The 16,074-nt window shown below is 42.4% G+C and overlaps 1 protein-coding gene across 1 annotated transcript in view; it reads right to left on the bottom strand.

Annotated features, from left to right (window-relative positions):
- Window positions 1–16,074, bottom strand: part of OSBPL10 (oxysterol binding protein like 10) — a 231,883-nt gene that overhangs the window by 140,798 nt on the left and 75,011 nt on the right. The window contains exon 3 of the mRNA XM_074195628.1: window positions 14,380–14,459. Coding sequence (XP_074051729.1) covers window positions 14,380–14,459 — 80 coding nt within the window. The remainder of the gene's footprint in view (window positions 1–14,379; window positions 14,460–16,074) is intronic.

The raw sequence follows: 16,074 nt of genomic DNA, 5'->3' as shown, positions 1-16,074 counted from the left end.
CAACAAGTCATGGAGTCCTGAGACATCCAAGCCCAAATTCAAACCCACATTTACTTAACTGCAGTGACAGCGATGAGTCATTTCAACTAAGCCTCAGTTTCCTCATCTGTAAAATGAGAACAACAATATCTGGAGCACCAGGGGATAGGATGCTATTTGTAAAATGCTTTTAAACTTAATACACTAAAATTATTAGCCAAAACAGGGCCCACATCTAGGGAGCACTGTCTTCAGAACCTTTATCAAATGTCGAATGTTGCCAGTTCAACTACAAAATCCAGGGTTTTATTCATATTCTCGTTAGTTGTGACATTCTAAATAGAAGGCTCAGTTCTCAGCACATGTGAAAAGAAATATTCTATTGGCTTCTTGGGAAATAAACATATTCTTCCATTACTATTTCCCTTCCTCTAGTTCTTTTACACACATGGGACTAGAAAACATTTCCGCTTTTTCCCATGATAGATTGTCAGCCCCTTGAGGGCAAAGACTGAATCAAATTAGCAATTTATATAGCATTTTGTAATGCAAATAGAAATTTATGTAGTAATTTGAGACTTAGAAAATACTTTACATGTATTCTCAATTGATTCTCATAGCAACCTTAGGAAGCAGGAGTTATTATTATCCCATTTTATAGCTGAAGAAACTGAGGCAAACAGAGATTAAGTGACTCAACCAGGATCCCCTGGCTACTAGGTATCAGAGGCTGCATTTGAACCCGGGTCTTCCCAACTCCAGTGCTCTGGCTACCTGATTGTCTTTGTACTCAGGACCCAGATATAAATGCATGTCACTGTGCTTGTGGATCACTTCTTTTCCCTCTTCCAAATGATCAAACTGACAGAATGTCCTATCTGTCCTCCACAGAGGCTCCCCCCACCATCATGTGGCAGACGGAAGGTCATGATTAAAAACACACTGATTGGTTTTTTCTCCTCTTCCTCTTTTTCAAAAATGGAAAGTCTCTGCTCTAAGAGACGGCTCTCTTAATAAATTGTTATTATGACTCAATGCTTCCCTCAAGGGGATTACTATCTATCCTGGCAAAAAGATGGACAATCTTCTAGTAGGGAAAGGAAATAGTAATGGGACAGTATGTTTCTTTTCCAAGAAGCCATTAGAATACTTCTTTTCCCATGCTCTGAGAATTGAGTCTCTATTTAGAATGTCATAACTAAGAGAGGGAGAGATACAGACGGAAACCTAAGAAATGTAAAACTAAAAGAGATGCATAAAAATTTACCATGAAAATATTTACAAAAACATCAGCACAGCCACTTTGCTAGACAATGGCTGGCCATACTTAAACCTTTTAAATCTAAATTCTCTCACTTTATGCACCCAATTAGACTAAAATAAAAACCAAATCAAATCTACAGTTTTAAAAAGAGCAAACATGATTTTACTCCAAAGCCCAAACATAACTCAAATATGTCTTAAGCGTTTGAATCCATAGTGCAATGACCCTAGAGTCAGGAGGACCTGAGTTCAAATCTGAATTCAGACACTTAATGCCCACTTAGCTGCCCCTCATTTATTATTCCCTGGACACCCCCTTTTCTCTCTGAAGTCATTCTTAACATACACCCCAGCTGCTTGAACCCCCCTGCCCACAACCACGCTTGTGGACTTTTGGGGTTTGTTCTGTGTCCCCTCTGCAGTGTGGACATATGGCAAACCCTTGAGGGAAGGCTCTACTGCACTTTGGCTACCGAAGAAGCATCTGTTCCAGGGCTGGGCACAAACTAGAGTAGGGGCTTAGATGTGTCACCAAACTTTTGACCGCCAGAAGACCCTCCAAATCTCATGAACCTAACCATAGGTTATGGTGGCGGGGGCGGGGGGGAATTCTCTTGCAATTGAGACTCTCCTGAGTCTCACATTTATTCCCTAACATTTTCAGGTATTTGCTTTATTTATATACTTTATGAATTTTATTTCAGGCACTAATATTCATAAGGCTGTACCATGATTAAAGGGGAAAACAGCATCACTGGGCCCCATGTCATTCTTGAGCTTCTGGGAAATGTGATGACAACAATGGGATTGTGGCTGACATCTAGTATACCTGTGATTTAAAAAATACAAAGGCCACCCCCGCTACTCATTTGCCTCAATCTTGAAAAAAATTAAGGATTTGGGGAACTTTAAACATCCTATGCATTCTAAGTCCCTCCCCTCCTCTCCCCACATCTACTCAGCCCCCTGCCTTCCTAGGGACTAGGCCCATTAGCAGAGTCTACACTTGGGTTCCCTTCACAAGGCTGGGTGGGGGGGATTAGAGAGAAGAGGTTTTGCAGGATTCCAGCCTTGACTTTTCTCCAGCACGTACAATTCCCTTGAGACAAAGTCTCCCCACAATGTAGGCTGGTGATTCACCTGCAGAGGGATAATTGCTCTCTGTGATCTTTTCTAGCATTCTGGCTCTGAGATCCCGCAGGGCCGCTGCCCACTGAGCTACCTACCGCCCAGGATGTGGGAAGTTCAACCAACACTGTGGGAGGATTTGCACCCAGGTCTTTCTGGCTCTAACCACTAGCCCTCAGTGCCTCTTCCTTTTTCTATAGGACTGAGGATGTCAGAATAATTGAAAATAACTCCTAATCTTGTATATCTCTCTCTATCTCTATGTATCCATACCTCTCTATATATACAAATATATACAATATATATGTATACACCCACATGGGCACAAACATGGGTCTGTGTATTATAAAAATATAATACAAAAAAATTTGTGTGTGAATATATATCCTTCCTATCTGACTACTTTTCCATCACAATTTATTTGTTACCTTCACAATGTGATGATTAGGAACACTAGGGCCAATCTTATTCACGTTTTCTAGACTCAGCTACAGAGGCAAAGGGACAGGCTCAGCATTAAGGATTTTGAGATAGAACCAAGAAGACCTAGGTTCAAATTCTGCCTCAGACACTTCCTGGCTATGTAAACCTGGGCAAGTCCCTTGGACTCTCCTTGTGCCTCAGTTGCCTCCTCTGTACAACAACAGTAAGCCTCCCCATCTATGACTCTCTGGCCCAGGCTGCCTCCCCTGGTAGGTTGCTTCTCATAAAATATTTATCAACATATTAAAGATCATTAGCAATGCTAACATTATGAGTCAGTTTTACTTCCAAGTCCGCTTAAATTGAAAGCTGTCATCCAATTCTATACCAAAACCAAGAGGTTTTTCAGAAGGGAAGTGGAGCAATTAGGCAGAGCCCTGGCCGAGGGGCTCCTTCTCCAGGATGTGCCCACGCCCATGGCCCTCCTTGCCATCAGTCGCAGAGAGAAGTCCCGCGTCCCCAGCATTTACCTTACATGACCTGAGATAAGACAGGTGGCAGAAGCCACGCTGCTCCTGCTGAGCCTCCGGGGTCGAAAGCCCTGACGAGGAGGTGTCAGTCCTCACCAGGGAGGACTCACGGCAGCCCATTGGGAGGGACCAGGCTCCGACTCCGGCCCGGCTGGGCAGCTTCAAGGAAGGCAGCTAGTCCTGCCTGGCACTGCCCCACCGGGTGGTGGAGGGAAGCCACTTACCGGGCAGTCAAGGCTCCGTCAACAGCAGCAAACTCTTGTCTCAGCTCTTCTCAGAGATGTCAGTCAAACAGACATACAGAAAAATGGGGAGGGCAGGGAACCTCCAAGTAAAGGCAGAATTAGCCTCTTCAGCAGAAATGAGAGCTGGGCCATGCATCAAAGTCTATGCAAAGTCATGACTGGAAGGCGAGGCACAGTTTGGGAAAGAATCTGGGGGCTGAAGACAGGAGGCCTCCATCCATCACATCTCCAAACACATACTCTCCTGGTACAAGTGGAGCAAGGTTCATCGGGGAAATGGTCCCCACCAAGACCATCAGAGAAACATTTTCCGGCTTCTATTTGTAAATCTAATTGGGAGACATATAAATGAGGGCCGAGCGGCTTGATGGATGGGGCTGTCACCCGTCTGGACGGCTCCTCTCACAAAGGGCCGCAGAGTACCGGGCCTGGGGCTCACTGCCAGAGTGAGGGGGTGCAGGAAAAACTCTGCCTGCCGCAAGATGAGAAAATACATACAGCCCCCACTCAGAAAAGGGAAGGCCTCTTAATCCTGCTCAAAACATCTATTAGCAGCCCCTACTTCTCCAAGACTCAGTTTTCTCATCTTTAAAATGGAAAAATAACAGTTATTTGTGAAGCTCAAATCAAATAATGTAACAAGGTACTCTTGCTACTTTATAGCACAATATAAATGACTAAAGTTAGCATCACCATCACCATCATCATTATTATTAAATGGAAGAGACCATTACTGACTGGCCTTATTTGATCTAAAATTCCCAACCATTTGTAGGTGATAGACCCCTTTCACAATCCACCAAAGCCTATATATATTTTCTCAGAATAATGGTTTTAAATGCCCCAAATAAAGTACATAGATTGAAAAGGAAACCAATTATATGGAAATAAAACTGTAATTTATTTTTCCTATTGAGGCTCCCAGCCACCCAGAAATCTGTCCACAGGTCCCTGGAGGATAGGTCAAGAACCCCCTCTACCCCTGATCTTGATAGAGAAGTGGAGACCTATCCACACACAGGAACTGCGGCTGGCTTTGGAGGGACTGGGGGGGGGGGGGGGTAGAGGGGGAGATGCCTCCAGGATCTTCTGCCAGGCAGTAGAAGCAAAAAAGAAATCATCTAATGTAGCCATTGGGGTCTCTTTCCAAGTGCTGAGGTAGGCTGAAGCAAGAGGCCTAGGAAGCTTGTGCCAACACTTGATGTGCAAGGAGAGTTCATCCCTTAAAGAGACTCCAGCGTCGTACCTCTGACTGGGAGATCCTAAATCAGTCCTTTGCCCTCCTATTGTGGTGGCTAGGTTGTGCCATAGTGATCAGAGTGCCAGACCTGGAGTATCTTCCCAAGTTCAAATCCTGTCTCAGACACTTATTAACTGTGTGACCTGGCCAAGTCACTTTACCCTGTTTGCCTCAGTTTCCTCATCTGTCAAATGAGCTGGAGATGGAAATGAGAAACCACTCCAAGATATCTGCCAAGAAAACCCCACCTGGGGTCACAAGGGTTGGACATAATGGAAACAAAGGAACAACTCTCTTTAAAGCTTCAAATCTCACTCCCTATCACTCAGCTGCCACCTTGTCCAACTACAGAGACCTCTGCCCCTTCTACTTTGCCTTCATGAGAGAAACCCCCTTTCTTGGGACATGGGCCAGATTTCACACTTCTGGAGAACCAGAAAGACTGGCCAACAGTAGCCCAGGTGGAGCCGGAGGAGGCCTCTGCGGCCTTTGGATCCCACACCATCTTGGGGAAGAGGGACTAGACCCAGGAAAAACCATCCATGAAGCCAAGTTTGTTTTTCAGACCTTTGTACCTGTCTGTGCTCACCACTCGGGGACTGATGCTCTCCGATCTAACTCTGGCTGTCTCATACACCTGGGAGGTTTTCATATTTAAAATGGCTTCTGTTTCTTCAGTTTGATCTCCTGCCCAGAACTCATCTCATCCTAGAAAATCAATGCACCATCAATTTGGAGCTGGAAAGGACCACAGAGGCCGGCTTCAAGTCCAACTTCCTCATTTGACAAATGAGAAAGCTTAGTCACAAAGAGATGAAGTGAGCTGCTCCAAGTCACATAGAAAGGAAGCAGCTGGTGCAAAGTCTGAACTCGTCTCTTCCTGATATCAGGTGTACCCTCTTTTTGATGTTGGCAAGTCATGTCCATCTCTTCATGACCCCAGATGGGGTTTTCTTAGCAAAGATACTGGTATGGTTTGTTGTTCATTTTAAAAATGAGGAAACTGAGGTAAATAAGGGGAAGTGATTTGTCCAGGGTCACACAGCTATTAAGTGTTTGAGGACAGACCTGAACTGAGGAAGATGAGTCTTCTTGACTCCAGATGCTGCATTCTATCCACTGCCCACTTAACTGCCCTACAGCAACCTCCCAGAAACCCATAAATTCTGAGTTCTAAAACTGTCCCTCTTTCCATAGCCCTACTAGCCTTTAAATTGTCTGTTTCTCTATTTGACAAACATGCACTAAATATCCATTCCATTCAAGGTACTGTGCTAGATTCTGGGGATACAAAGGAAAAAGTCTCCAATAATTATATTTAGCAGGACAATATATACAGATAATCTCAAGTATGAGAATAAAAATAATCTGAATAGTAAGAGTAATTCATGCTAAGGTGTGAATGATTGATATGTACCTTAAGAGTTAAACCTTCTCCTGGAAAGATTTTCATGAACTGATGCTGAGAGAAATGAGCAGAACCAGAACATTGTACAGCCTAACAGCAACATGGGGGTGATGATCAATCTTATTAGACTCCCTCATTCCATCAGTGCAATAATCAGGGACAGTTTGGGGCTCTCTGCGATGGAGAATACCATCTGTATCCAGAGAAAGAACTGTGGAATTTAAACAAAGACTGAAATCTATTACCTTCATTTTTTAAAAAAAAAATTGTTTTATGGACTACATAATTTTGCTATGTCTAATATTTTATTTTCTCCTCAAGGATATGATTTTCCCAACACATTCAATTTCTATCAATGAATAGCATGGAAATAATGTAAAGACTAACAGATTGCCTTCTGTGGAGGGATGGGGGAGGGAGGGGAGGGGTGGAGAAAAGACTGTAAAATTCAAACCCTTACAGAAAATGATGGGTAGAAACTACTATTGTATATAATTGGAAAACAAATAAAATATTAAATTAAAAAAGAGTTAATCCTTCTCATAGGTATTTATATACCTATATCATATAAATATAGCCATAGCTATAAATATAAATAGATAAATTTAAGTAGTTAATTCAAATGAATTTTTAGTTTGGAAAAATCACTGACAAAAGAACTAAGATCATCTAGCAGAATATCTATGCAGGAATTTTCTCTTCAAGTCTGTGAAATAAATCTATCTCCTATCTGTATAGGAATTTCCTCTACATTATCCTCCTAAATAAATAAATAGTTTCTACTTGAACAGGTCCAAGAACCTGGATCTGAAGTCAGGAATAGTTGAAATCCAATTTGACTTCAGATATTCACTAGATACATAACTTTAAACAAGTCAATTTACCTTGCTGACTTCATGGGAAAAGGGAATACTAGGGGGGATTCATCATTTCCTTCTCTGGCTCACTTGTAGCTGAGGAAACTACAAAAAAATAAGGTTAAGTGACTTATCCAGGGTCACACAGCTAGTTAAGTGTCTGAGGTCAGATTTCAACTCATGAAAATGAGTCTTCCTGTCTCTAAGAGTCACCTGCTTCAGTTTCCTCAACAATAAAATGGAGAAGCTAGGTAGTGCACATTCAGGGCACCAACCCTGGAATCAGAAGAACCTGAATTTAAGTTCAAACTCAGACATAAAATTACCAAGCTGTGTGACCTTGGGCAAGTCACTTAACCCCATTGCCTTGCAAAAACCAAAATAAAAAATAAAAAATAAAAAAAAATGGAGGTAATAATGGCAACTTCTTCCCAGGTTTGTTGTGGTGATTAAATGGAACATAAAGCAATTTTGTAAACCTTAAAACATGTGAAAATGATCATCATTATCATCTTTGTTGTTGTTATCATCATCATTACTATTATTATCACCCAAGATAGTCTTTTATACTTGCTATAATCATAAGGAAGATTCTCCTTTCATTAAGACAAATTCTGCATCTTGGGAACCATTCAATTCCTTTCTTCTCTGCTAATGTCATCGTCTCCAGTTTTCCCAACCCTCAGTTCCCTCACCCCCAGTTACCCTCTACTGGTCCTTCCTATACTATTACAAAATGGTGGCGAGCAGAACTGAAGCCAGGCCTCCAGGTGGGATCTAATCAGGGCAGAGGAGATAGAAGCGGGTAATTCCTAAACATAATCAAGATCAGTCTTCCTCTCTGCCTGCTTTCATCTGTTTTCCCCTCCCAGAAGTCCTTTCTTCCATTTTTTTTCCCCACATCCCTTCCTTCTCTCTAAAGAGTAGAGAAGGCCTCCTTTGGTCTTTCATCTTCCCCTCCAGGATGAAGGACATTGTGTATCTTAGGCACAACGAGATGCTCTTGGCTTCTGGATGAAATGTAGACAAAATAGTCTCTGTGTAGGTCTTTGCCCAAGTTCTCCTTCCTCCCCTTCAGTCCCCCCTTTGGGTCTCTTGTGTCTCACTACCCTGGTCACCCTGCCAGCTACCTGGACTAAGAAAGGCTTGATTTCATCATGGCAGGCTTCCTTCCCTTCTTCTTGCCATACTGTCCACATTGCTGCCTTTAACAGCAATTAGTGCATCACTGCCTTCCCCTAGCTCCAAAGGAAGTTTCCCCATGAGCAGAATGGGAATTATCTAATTACAGCTAATGGCTCACCAAGTTTCTTTCCCCCCCCCCAACCTTTACTTACCTTCCTTTATTTGTCTAGTTGCTTTGTTCTTCAAAGGAAGACAAAAGAAATGGAGGGTGAAACTTGAGAAATTTTCATTGCTAGGTGACAGTGGACAGGGCATTAGACCTGGAGCCAGCAAGACCCAAGTTCAAATCCAAACTCTGGTTAAGTCACTCAACCTTTGTTTCCCTTAATTCACTATAGAAGGAAATAGTAAACCACTCCAGTATCTTTGCCAAGAAAATCCCAGGGAAAGGACGGTCAACGGGGTCATAAAGAGCCAGACACAACTGAATAACTCAATAACAACCACTTCAGACCTCTTCCCTCCCAAGGCCCAAGAAGGGAGATATGCAACGTGTTAGTCCATTTCTCACAGGTCAAGTTAGGTTTGTCCATAATGGAACATCACAAGATGGATGCAAGGGGGATTGAAATGGGAAATCTCAGAGCTTTCCTGAACAAACCGACAGTAAGATGTAAACCTGATGGAATTACAGGCAATGCCACCATAGTTCACAGCCATAGGAGATGATACACCTGCTTGCAACTCGGGTAAAGAATTCAAGAAAACTGTTCCTCGAACCCAGGGAAGAAAGAAAGAGGAACTCCCTGGACAATGTCATCTCTTAAATCTGTACTTTTTTTTTTTTGGCTTTTTTGCAAGGCAATGGGGTTAAGTGACTTGGCCAAAGGGGTGGCTAGGTGGCGCAGTGGATAAAGCACGGGCCCTGGAGTCAGGAGTACCTGAGTTCAAATCCGGTCTCAGACACTTAATAATTACCTAGCTGTGTGGCCTTGGGCAAGCCACTTAACCCCATTTGCCTTGCAAAAACCTAAAAAAAAAATAAATTTAAAAAAAGTGACTTGCCCAAGGTCACACAGCTAATTATTAGGTGTCTGAGGCAGATTTGAACTCAGGTCCTCTTGACTCCAGGGCCATGGCTCTATCTACAGTGCTACCTAGCTGCCCCTTAAATCTGTGGTTCTGATGGAGAATGGGCACTTTCCTGTTCCCTCCAAGTCTGTATATTTGCTTCCTCCAAGTCAATGGTCTACCTGCTTCCCACAAGGGTCCAAGGATTTCCTGTTGCAATTCAGCCTGGCTGCAGAGGGGAGGCAGGCCTTCATTAAGTTTCTCATTAGAGAAAGTTTACAGGTTAAAAACAACAACAGAACATCTCCCCCACCCCACCCCCACCAGGAGAAAGCATTTACTCAAGATCTCCCAGCTAATAAGGAACAAAGACAGGTCCTGAACTCTCCTCCCTTTACTTCCAAACTATACTCATTATCCTCCAGGTAAACTCCTTCAATGTCTTTTCTTTTAGTCCAAAGGAGCAATGCATTCCTAAGACTCATGGAAAGCCTTGATGGACTCCTCCAAGATTCCCATTCTAAGTGAGTGGTTCACACATCTGATTTGTTTATTTTTTTGTTTTTGTAAGGCAATGGGATTAATTGACTTGCCCAAGGTCACACAGCTAGGTAATAAGCATCTGAGGCTGGATTTGAACTCAGGTCCTCCAGACTCCAGGGCCAGTATTCTATCCACTGTGCCACCTAGCTGCCCCTGTGCACAACTGATTTTTACAATAGTGCTTAAGAAGTCATATGATCTAGAGGTACTTTATAAAGACAAGAAAAATCTCTAACTTCATCATTTGAATAAAAGCTTATTCAGTCTTTTTTGAATTGCATTTTATTTAGGTCATTAAGTGGCAATGCCTGACACTCAGCCTTTAATACCCAAAAGGTAATTATCTGTAAAAATACCACAAGAAAGATGACATTGAATTAGTATAATAGGAAAGTGAAATTGCCCAATATCAGAAAATTCAAAGGTTGCAAGAGAGGGAACACTACCATCCTCCAATAAACCTGTCTAACTCTATTAATAGGGAATTTTATTAAGTACAGTCCCATCCATTCCACTCTAAAGAATTTCTACCCAGGACAGTGGGTCTAATAAATGCATCCTTTAGCATAAGTTGAAACTGGAACCCCTGAGGATAGGGCTACCACACAAAGTACCATGGAAAATTCCCTGGAAGATACCCTTTACCCTTGCAAGCCAATTATAATTCCTCTGTATTTTTTATATCCTTCAAAGCAAACACAAAACAAAATTGAATCCATTCAGACAAACTGTTCTTATGACTAAGTTAGTGATAAGTCTAAAATTAGAGAACATAGCTCCCAAAGTGTGATTTTAATACCTTCAATGGTCTATAGTAAGGGGGCTAAATAAAAGAGGGGGTTAAATAAGATCAATCAATACTTTAGTCCCTGCTGAACTGAAAGGGGTCCTAACAAATCAAAAGGCATTTCTCATTGACATGCTAAGATCATTGAACAAATAACAGAATACATTTTGTTGTTTTGCATCCTTCTTTCTCCTCTATCAAATAACTAAAACTTTAGTTAACTGAAAATGTTACCTTGGGACGTGATTTTTAAATAATATTTTATTTTTCTCAATTGCATGTAAAAAAACAATTTTCAACATTTTTGTTAAATTCTGAGTTCTAAAATTCTCTCCCTCTCTCCCCGAGTTGGTAAGAAATTTGAAATAGGTTATACATGTACAGTCATACAAAATGCATTTTGGGGAAGTATTTTGGCATCCTATGGAAAGAGCATTCCATTTTTCAAAAAAGGAAAAATGTAAACCATCAACTATATGAAAAAGTTCAACAAATCTGAAAATAAGATGTGCAAATTAAAACAATTGCAATTCTAAGATTTCGTCTCCCACCAATCATCCTGGCAATGGGGATGAACAATTTGAATGCCCAATGCTGAAGGGACATTAATGCACTGTTAGTGAAGCCTCAAACTGGAGTGTTCGAGCAGGGAGTTGCACAGGGTGAGGAAAATGGAAGATGTCAATCTTTGACCTCTAGGCTTATAGGCTAAAAGTCGGTAGTTTTTATTTTTTCCCATTAGAATGAAGACTGACATGGGGTTGTCCCATACTAATCAGTCCACTCCACACTAGGTCATGCTACTAGCTATCCAGCAATACCAATCTCAATCTAGAATTATCTGGGTCAGGGACAGTGACAACGACCCCTTTAGCATCATTCCCTCTCATCTGGGGACATCAGGGTCAAGATTCCCAACCAATGAGCCATCATATTACTTCCCTTCACCACAAGAATTCCTTCAGGTGCCCAATGACTCCCCAATCATACAATCCCACCCCCTTCTACTAACAGCCAGCACTACCCTCCAGTCAAGCCAAGAAACGTTTATTAAGCACCTACTACATATCAGACATAATACAAAGCCCTGGGAATATAAAAAAAGGCAAAAGACAGTCCTACCCCAAGGAGCTCACAGTCTAATGGGGGAAGCAACAAGCAATGTGCAAACAAACTGTGTGCAAACAAAATACAGATTAGACATGCACCCTCCAGACACCTAATGTCCCAAAATGAAAAATTACAACAGGACTTCCATGCTGCGCTCCAGTGCAAAGAACTGAGTTTGAATTTCACCACAAATGCTTAGCTGTACAAATCTCAACCTTCTGAGAAAATGAGGGCAACACCTTTAGGACAGGATCCTAGATTAAGATCTGGAAGGAACTTTAGATGACATGAAGCCCAACCCCCACCCTGGTGATATACACACACACACACACACACACACACACACACACACACACTGAAACACACACGACAACTATGAGACACAGGACAATTAAATGATTAGTCAGGGTCTCAGGATTAGAAATCTGAGATAGAAAACAAACCCAGATCTTGCTGATTCTAAGTCCAGAACCAACCCCATCCACCGTGCTGCCTTTCCTGGTCCTGACTCCCAGGATCACTGTGATGATCAAAGGAAAGAACAAATGTATTTTGCAAACCTGAAGTACCATCAGCATAAATGTTAGTGGCTGTTCTTGCCATTCAGAGGTCCTCTGATAGCGGAACAATTTAAACTCCTCCAAAGACTGGGCACTTTACCTCTAATTAGACAGCAATAGAAACCTCCACTCAAGAAGGATACTTGTGAGACTGAACAATACTCTGCAAGAAGTCTTTCCCATCTCCATTTTCCATCTTGCTTTCCCTGTAAGATTATCTTCCAATCCTCCAATCTGGAACTTGTTGGTACATAATTGTTTGCATAAAGTCTCCTCCATTAGACTGTGGCTCCTTCAGAACAGGCAACATGTACTTGACTTTTTTGTCTCCAAATGCTTAGCCCGGTGGGTTTAATTAATGTTTGCTTAAATGAACAAAATCCAGAATGGCCAGTGAGCACTTCATGAGGGTTAGGGTCCTTCCAATCAGAAGTAACTTAGGTACATTTCTAACTGTCCTTTAAAAACAATTCAGATTTGATTGTTTTTGAATCACTCCCAGTCTTCCAACCACATAAAAAAGCCATTTGTAAAACAGTTGGCTCAAACTTATGGCACCTCCCAAATGGAGCTTCCAATTCCTCTGACACACTGAGAAGGTTTTTCTCCAGGGTTACTAAAGACCTCTCTGTTGAGGATGTTTTTTGTAGCATTTGACACTGATGAATTAATATGACTTCATTTTTGGCTTCCCTGACCTTCCATTTACTGTCTGACCCTTCCTCATCCATGTTTCTTCCCTGGTTCATCTTCCTCTTCCATTATCACCTCCAAGTCAATGAATGCAAAGTCCATCCATCCTGTCCTCCATATCTCCCTTGACTTTATCTTCCAATCTCTAGCTCCTTGTAGAACAGACCTCAAACTCAACACATCCTAAAGCTGAACTATCTGCATATTAAAGCAATGACCTCCTCCACTACCACCATCCTACCTCCCAACTTCCTCTATGACCCTGGTAGTCCAGACAGAAACCACTCATCTTCCACATTTCCTTTATTCCTGATGTTTAATCACTTGCCAAGTATAGACAACCTGACCTATGCAACTTTTAAGTCTGCCTGTGGAAGGAGATAAAAGACAGGGAGGAGATAAATGAGAAGAGGAATGCTTCACAAGCTGCAGACAATCTCTGATTTTCCCCCCAAATTTCAAATGAATGAAATTGGTCAGAGAAACAAAAAAAAAATCTCAGAGACAAGAAGCAAAAATAGGCAGGTTTCCAGGGAAGAAAGTCACATGTAGTACTGTGCTCAGAAGGAAACTGGCCCAGGCCAGGGAATAGACTTAAGTTATGTTTCACATGGCCCTTGGCAGGCGAAAAGAGAAAGGGAACAACAGTGAACCACTTGGAGTGGAGAGTGACCCGTCCGTGGGGGCTACATCTGTTCTCAAAGCAAAGAAAGAACAGAAACCAGCCTTGGCTGGCTATTGATTCATCAACTGGCGGCTAATGGATCCAGCTTTCAACCGACACTGACCCAGCGTTCATTAACCTGTCCTTCCACCCTCATTCTTCAACAAGTAAACATAGATCCCATAACCGACTTCACATTTAAATTGTTTTAAAATGATACATAGACTCCCTTTCACCATAAGCTTGGGAATATCAGTCATACAGCTAACCTGGGTCTCTAAGTCAAAGATACTGCCATTAAGAAAAAAAGGAAAAGAAAAAAAAATAAATTTAAAGGATAAACATCATCTGCAAGGGTGTAATCATCAACTTTGGAAAAGGCTGTACTTGACACTCCATGATGATGGCAGCTGGGCTTGACTATAAATCTTTTGACTAGCACATCTCAATGGGAGAGTCATCCCATTATAGAGCAATTAACACAAGCTGGGAAATTGGCTGTTCGGTCCCCATAGGCTGCCTGCATCCCAGCACCCTGAAGGAGAGTTTGGGTCTCCCTTCACTCTACTCATCACCCCCAAGGAGAATCCAAACGTCTCTCCTTTAACCTCTGTGGATATGGGACCTCCATATATGAATGCTTTTGCAGCAGAGTGATGAGGGGTAGGGACCTCCTCTCTCAGTTTATCCACTTGGGTTCCTCTTTTTATAACCCAGAGCATAATCCCCTTTGCCTCACCTATGGGCACCTACCTTGGAATTTATCTCCATGTGGTGCTTGGCACAATTCTGGAGCTGAGTCACCCAACACTGCTTTTCCTTGGCATCAGAAGCTGAAAGAGGGACAAGGAAAGACACAGTTGGCAAGGACCACACCCCAGAGCACCTGAGGCAGGGAGGGGAGGGGGATGCTATTAGAAGCAGCAACAAAACACCAATCGACTGGAGTCAATACCCCCAAACCCATCAAGCGGAGAGCTCACAGACAATTCCCAAATGAAACATTAAAAATGCATCCTGAAATATCTCACATGGGGGTGGGGTGGGGGGGAATTGACCTTTTTCTTCATCTTCCAAGAATCATTTTTACTCCTTTAAAAATGCAAGAGAGAAAGAAAAGGAGCACTTATTTTAAAATGCTTCTTCACCATGTGTGGCTAATCGAGGTTTTAAAGCATAGCTTCATAAGGCCTTTTGTTATCTAACACACACCATACAGTGGGGTTAGTAACATTTCGAAATAAGCTTATGGTTAAATTACCATTTTAATATGTATTCTTTGGAGTTTTATTGTTAAGTTGGGAAAGGATAAAGTACAAAGAAAACCTCAGAGAACCCAAAATGATTGCAAAAGGCCATTAAAAGTTCAAACTGACTATAAGCTTCTGGGGTTATTTTGCCCATCGGAGGACTCTCCTCCAGTCCCCAGACTTGGAAACATCCTGAACCTATGGTGTGTACACTGATGATCATGTTAGGGATAAGTACAGGCCATATAATAGACCAAGTCCCCCAAAAAATCCTGATGAACTGTTGCTATTCAAAACATTGTGTATATGCAATATTAATGCTATTATAAGACTTCCATATGACCTAAGACTTAGGACTGGAATGGAAGTCAGTGGTCATAGGAACACAGATTCAGTCAGAGATATAAGGGACCCTGGACCCCATTCCCTCCATAGATTTAGAGCAAGAAGTGACCCTAGAAGGTCATCTTACAAAAAGGGAAACTGAGGCCTTGGCCCTGTGATTTGCCCAAGGTCACACAGCTAAAGAGCAGCAGACTCTCAATGTGGGGCCTTCAACTAAATGAATATTCAAAGGAGCCAACATACAGGACATGTTCTGCAGTCCTTAGAGTGCCGTATTAACATGAACTATCATTACTGACATCATTAACTTCTAGAAGAGCAGTCTGGAATTCTTCCATCATTTTTCCATTTTGTGACCAGGATTACCAAATTAGCTGATTATTCTTAAAAGACCAGCTGAAAATGGCGTCCCACAGACCCACCATTGAGCATCTGTGACACAAGAATGTCCCCAGTCCCAGAATAATTCCCGATACAATTCATGGCCAAGAGCAGGCACTCTCCCCAGGGAAAGCGGGAGTGACCATGGGTGACAGAACAGACTACAAGCTCCAGGGCAGGAAGTCAGATGAATTGGACAGCCTCTGAGGTTCCTTCAAACACCAAGATCCATCCCTGTCTTCTGCACCCCAGTGCCAGCAACCAAATATCCAGAAAAGGAAAATGGTGCACAGTCCACCACATCTTTCTTTCAAGGATCCACAAAATCCAAATGGGATGCACAAATCCAGGAGGGGATGACCTACCTCCCCTCTAAGGCTTAGAAAACCTACTTTCCGGAGCGGCTAGGTAGCGCAGTGGATAAAACACTGGCCCTGGAGTCAGGAGTACCTGGGTTCAGATCCGGCCTCAG

This window comes from Macrotis lagotis, chromosome 7, assembly GCF_037893015.1.
Source record: "Macrotis lagotis isolate mMagLag1 chromosome 7, bilby.v1.9.chrom.fasta, whole genome shotgun sequence".
NCBI lineage: Eukaryota > Metazoa > Chordata > Mammalia > Peramelemorphia > Peramelidae > Macrotis > Macrotis lagotis.
The sequence above is the reverse complement of the archived record's forward strand: the minus strand, read 5'-3'. Positions and strand labels throughout refer to the sequence as shown.